A 5,846-nucleotide genomic window follows, 5' to 3' on the forward strand; every position below is an offset into this window, starting at 1 on the left:
CCGGTGCTGGCCCCGACCCTGCTGCCGTGGCATTTTGCTTCCTGCAGAAACCATTCAGCAGGAAAAACAAAAATCATTCCAGTTTTTCGGGACTCCTAAGGAAAACGGGAGGCTGCGGCTGCCTWTTTTATGGAGGAGCTAATTTGGAAAAAAAAAAAAAATAACAGCTCCGTGGCGTTTTTCAACAAAAGGGGGGAAAAACCAGCCTAAAAATGGGCAAATTCCTCCAGGCAAGGCCGTATAAGGCGCAGCCGCGCAGGCCCAGCCCTCCCGGAGCCGCAGGAGCGCCGCTCGCTCCCGCTGCCCGGTTCCTCCCGGAGCGGCCGGCGGCGGAGCGGCTGCCCGCCCTGTCCCGTCCCATCCCGTCCCATCCCGCCCCGGCCGTCGCGCCCCGGCACGGAGCATTTCTGCCCCTCCGAGCCGGGCTTTGCACGGTCGGGGAAGCGCAGGGAATCGGATGCGGCGGGGGAGAAGTGCCAAAAAGCCTCCTCGGAGCCGCAGGAGCAGCCGCCCCGCGGCGCCGCGGGCTGGAGGCGGTGATGGGCGTYGCGGGTGCTCCTTGCCGGGGTGGGGGTGGGGGGTCATTTCGGCTGCGCCGCGCTCAGAGCCGCCCTCGCTGCCCCGGCAGGTTCGAGCTGAGCCCCCGGATGCGGGAGGCCTGTCTCATCGTCAAGAGCCACCTGGGCCACCCCGGCGCAGCCAAGAGCAAAGAGGCGGTGAGTCGGGGCGCGCCGCRGGCGGGAGGGACGGCTCGCCCCCGCGGGGCCCGGCGGCTGCCCGAGGTCCCAGCTTGGTGGACATCTCTGGGGCTTGGTGTCCTCAAAGCCTGGCTGGAAAAGCCTGACCTAGAGCTTCCCCTCCGCAAAACACGGCGCTGTTCTCTGCTCCAGAGCAGAGGTCCAAGGCAGAGCCCGGAGGGCMCAGCCCTCTGCAGGAGAAGCAGCTCGGTGGGCTGAAAGTCCTCCAGATACCCCCAAAGCCATGTGGGCTCAGCTAGGGGCATCCTGCAGGGGCATCCCGGCAAGGGGCTGTGGTTTAGGGTCCTACCTGCCTTTGCCTGCCCCCCGTCTTCGCCTCCCGGGAGCCAAGGAGGTGACTTCTGCTCCCTGCCTGTACTGCTCGGGCACCGAGCCCATCAGGGTGACAGGGGGGACGGGGGGGACGTGGGGACGTGCCCTGGAGCCGCCTCTGCCAGCTCAGCCCCGCTGGCCGTCCGCAGCTCGCCAGCAGCAGCCTGGTGCTCCAGGAGTGGTTCCGCGTGTCCAGCCAGAAGTCATCCGTCCCCGACACCGTCGCCAACCACCTCCTGGCCTTCGCCGAGGTCTCGCCGGCCCTCCTGGCCCACGTGGTCAACCTGGCRGATGGGAACGGCAACACGGCTCTGCACTACAGCGTCTCCCACTCCAACTTCCACATTGTGCGGCTGCTGCTGGACACCGGTGGGTGGGCGCCAGCTCCGCCGCTTCCCCTCCCTGGAGACCTCGGCTTGCTCCAGGCCTCCTCGCGGGTCCCCATCCCTGGGTTTCCCGTGAGAAATACCCTCTGGCTGGAAAGCCACCACCTCCCTGGCCGTGTCCCCGCAGTGCCGGGCATGGGGAAGGTGCCACCCCGTGCCACGCGCCTGCACACACCGAAGGGGGAGGCTCTGCACGTGAGCAGGGCTYGGATGACCCTGGTTTACAGTGAGAAGTAACCCCTACGGGGCTGGGGGATGTGGCTGGGTTGTAGGAGGACGGCGCAAGGCATCGCCGGAGGGCAGTGACAGCCCTGGGGCAACCCCTGGCCTGAACAGCTCTGCTGTAGCCACCAGCAGAGCTTTTCACCAACGTTGGTAGTCTGGGCAACTTCYCTTGGCCCTTTGGTAGCCCAGGTTTGGCAGGGAGGGACCCAGCAGCAGGTCTGGGCCTGGGAGGCTGCAAAGCAGGGGAGGGAGCAGGGTGCACGGCTCCGTCCTGTGTCCCGCGGGCCACAGCCTGCCCAGCACGCAGCACCCGTCGGGCCCCGCTGCCCTGGGAGCGGTGTCCTGAGTCCCCCAGCGCGCCCGTGCCTCGCAGGGGTCTGTAACGTGGACCACCAGAACAAAGCCGGCTACACAGCCCTCATGCTGGCRGCGCTGGCAGCGGTCGAGCAGGAGGAGGACATGAACGTGGTCAGGAGACTCTTCAGCATGGGCAACGTCAACGCCAAGGCGAGCCAGGTTAGTGCGGGCTGGGGGGGGGTCTGCTCACCGATGCCGTGTCTCGACTCTCCCCCTACCCGCAGTTCCCAGTGCCACRCCTACCTCCTGTGTACCCCAAGGGTTCACAGACCTGGAAGGGCAAGTGCGTGGAGAAGGCATCACATCAGGAACTCCTCTTGCCCAGCATCAGGGCTCTCTGGTTGCACCCACACCTGGTCTCCAAGCAAGGAGATGCTTGTAGCCTGGGTGGGCACCTGGGGACAGTAGCGGAGCCTCCCCAGGGCTGTGAGATGACAGGGAGGCACAGCTAGGGCCTGGCACCTTCACGYGCAGGTAGGAGCAGCCTGGCAGTGTCCCTTGCGTTGCAGGCCGGCCAGACGGCGCTCATGCTGGCCGTCAGCCACGGCCGGCAGGAGATGGTGGAAGCCCTGCTCGCGTGCGGAGCTGATGTGAACCTGCAGGACGAGGAGGGCTCGACCGCGCTGATGTGCGCCTGCGAGCACGGCCGCGCGGAGACGGTGAAGCTGCTCCTGGCTCAGCCCACCTGCAACATCTCCATCGTGGACAGCGTAAGCCCCGCAGCGGCGTTTGAGAGGCGCGAGCCCTCCGCCGCTCACGCCCCGGCATGCTTGGGCTTCCTGCTACCTCACACTGCTCTGCTGAACCTCTTCCCAACCGCTCTTCTGCCCTTTCTAGGATGGTAACAACGCTGTTGCCATCGCGCTGGAGGCYGGCCACAGCAACATCGCCGTGCTCCTGTACGCCCACCTCAACAGCACGAAGACACAGCCACCGGTGAGTACCGTGGAGCCCGCCGGCTCCCRGGTTGCTGCCACCTGCCCTGTCCCATGCAGCGGCCACGGAAGCAGCACCATGCCACTGGCTTGGTTGCATGGGGGAAACACAGCCCAGCGGTCCCTTTTGGGAGGGGGCACTGCCCGGGGAGGTGGTTGTGGAGGGGCGAGCAGACCCACTGGGTGCCGTAGGCTCAGSAGAACCTCAGCCGCGCTCTCCAGCAGAGCGCCAGCTTGGCTCGCTCCGACCTTGAGTGGCTGCAGGGGTCTCTAGAGACATTTGGTGACAGTTTTCTCTCTCTGCAGCAGGGGACGTCACCAACAGGCACCAAAAGTCCTGGGAATCCAAAGAAACCAAATTAGAGCAACCTTCAGATCCAGTGCATACTCAGCTGGTTTCCGTCACTGCTGGGCTGTAATTTATGTCCTCCCTCCTGCCACTCCTGTGTGCTGTATCACTCCCTGAGGCTGCAGAGGTTTTTACTCTACTATCAGCAGGGCAGGCACCATCCCTYGGGCTCGCTCTCCTGCGTCTGCTGAAGGGAGCAGCCTGCACTCAACTGCCTCCTTCTGCAAAGTGACAGAAGAGCTAAAAGTCAAGTGGCCTCGGGGTAGGAAATGCAGTGAGCTGAAGCCAGCCCTGTCCCCTCCCGGTCCCCATCAGCCCAGGTTCCGGTCACAATCCCCAGAGCTGTGCCAGCTTGGAGCCCTCTGCAAGTCACTACAACAACAGAAAACAAACCCAGCCAAAACAGCACACGGTTTGCTCTCTGCAAGCTCCCGGCAGCTTGGAGAAGGCAGCGGAGCGAGCGTCGGGGAGCGGGGCTGCGAGAGGGCGAACTCCAGCTCAGCAGGCAGAAGATGCAGAACCAGAGACTGCATCCAGCACTTCTCTCCTACCTGGCAGTGCCTCTGACACAAGCCGGCATGTCGTCCAGCCTCTGGCAGCTGCAAGCTCTGGTAGTRAATCTGTCACCAGACCTAGCAGAACATGCTTTTGTCTTTTCTTCCCTCAGAAGAAATGAAAAACTTGCAGGTTTCAGTGTTTTTTAAATGGAAGACTGACACCGACACCCCACCCCACCCCCAGCTAAAGCCAATAGGAAAAGGCCAAACTAAACATTTTTGCCAGGGAAGAAAAGTGCAAGATCTCACCAAATTGCCTGCTTGAATTCCTCTTGGTCTCCATCGCTTCCGCAGGCTGGGAACCTGGCTGGGTCCTAGACCCTGCTGCAGAGCACTGGCTGGGGAAGGCAGAGCCTCACTGATTGACCAGGGAGGGGACACAGGACAGCTGATTACCACTGCCTTATAAATACGCTGGGAGCACTTCCCAACTCAAATACTTGCTCTCTTTATTGTCTGGCATTTCCTTTCCCAGCTGACACCTGAATTTTCCCTAGCACRTGAACATGAAAAAAGAATTATATTGCTTAGTCAAAAAGCACAGTTCATCATTGGATCAGTCAATGCTTTGCTTTGCTCATCAGGAGCAAAGCTTCTGGCTGCTCAGGGCTGCAGCCAGCACGTTGACAGAAGGTGGCCACCAGCCATGAATTCAGAGCCTGAGACTGCGCGCAGCCCGGACCCCACCTGGGAGCAGGGGCCTTCCCTAGAGGGAGACAGAAATTACCCTGTAAACATTGACCATTCTAAACTCTTACCTACTGTGAAGACAGCTAGAGCCAACACGTAAGTCCCTTTCTGCCCACTTTCCTTCTCAAGGGGGAGGAGAGTGGCTGAGGATAGCTCCAGGAAGGAGCTRTGAGGGTTCAGAAAGCCTAGGGCCTGTCAAGACGGATGTGGATGTAAACGTATGCGTTTGTGTCTGTGTGCACGTGTGTGTGTGCAGCAAGCCAGGTGGGAACACACGAGGTAAGGACTAAGGACTGGGAAAATAAAAGGCTTTTGCATGCGAAGCAGGCTCTGCTCTCAGAATCCTTCACAAAGAAGGAAAGCGGTGCCGCAGCCTCCACTGCTGTTCTTGGCCCATCTTCCTCTCTTAACGTTGCTTTTGCACCACACAGACCTGGTCTGAGCCATACTATAAGCGGGGAAATACTCCCCAATAAACCTGTTCTGGGCAATACACCCTGCTGTTCCTGCCGTGGACCTGTTTCAGCTTTGCACTGAACTTAATCTAAGATGCTCACAGCAACACCCTAGTACACTGCTCTGTATGTAACTCATATTCACTGCTTTGGTTTCACATTTGTTTACTGATATTTTAATATTGATGTTTATTTTTAAGATACAAATAAAATTTAAAGTAAAATTATTTTGAACTATTACAACACAGCAACCATCAGCAGTCTCCTGCCTCCTCATCTGGGTCAAACTAAAACACCCAGCACATCTTCAGCAGAGGGATAGCCTGGACACAACTTTTGCTGTGAGCAGTTGCCACCATGGTTCAATTGATTTCTTGCAACCTGATGGGACTGACCAAATCTGCTGCTYTTCTAAATGAACTACCCCTGCAGTCAGAAACTGGATTGAGATACCATGAGGTGGTTTTTGCTGGCCTGTTTCACTTGGTAGGACAAATGTCCGGACCAGATGTAGCCCTTTGCTATCGGTGCTCTGGTATCGTTAATCTACATTATTTTAGAGCAATCATCTGAATGGGAGAGGGGATGCAAGGTCACCTCCCTCCTCATTTGGCTGCAGAGCACACTGACCAGGCAGATATGTGGGCAAGGCTACAGCTGCTGCTCTGAGCCACCCCCACTGCTAGTTTACCTCCATCCCAGCTCTGAATCACAGCTGATCCCTCGCATCGTGGTCACTCATCATGCACYGCACCTGTCACAGCTGCTCGGCCCCACATCACTGGCCTGGCACAAGCACACACAACTCTTTGGTCCCTGCCA

At 59.5% G+C, this 5,846-nt stretch overlaps 1 protein-coding gene across 1 annotated transcript in view; it reads left to right on the plus strand.

Moving 5' to 3' along the window:
• The window catches only part of KANK3 (KN motif and ankyrin repeat domains 3), a 22,824-nt gene extending 17,573 nt beyond the window's left edge, over positions 1–5,251 (plus strand). The window contains exons 8-13 of the mRNA XM_085308551.1: positions 629–716; positions 1,220–1,439; positions 2,055–2,197; positions 2,548–2,748; positions 2,876–2,974; positions 3,280–5,251. Of these exons, the coding sequence (XP_085164677.1) occupies positions 629–716; positions 1,220–1,439; positions 2,055–2,197; positions 2,548–2,748; positions 2,876–2,974; positions 3,280–3,336 (808 nt within the window). The 3' untranslated portion in view covers positions 3,337–5,251. The remainder of the gene's footprint in view (positions 1–628; positions 717–1,219; positions 1,440–2,054; positions 2,198–2,547; positions 2,749–2,875; positions 2,975–3,279) is intronic.
• Positions 5,252–5,846: the final 595 nt, after the last annotated feature.

This window comes from Rhea americana, unplaced genomic scaffold (genome assembly GCF_003343005.1).
Source record: "Rhea americana isolate MKP2758 unplaced genomic scaffold, rheAme1 scaffold_278, whole genome shotgun sequence".
NCBI lineage: Eukaryota > Metazoa > Chordata > Aves > Rheiformes > Rheidae > Rhea > Rhea americana.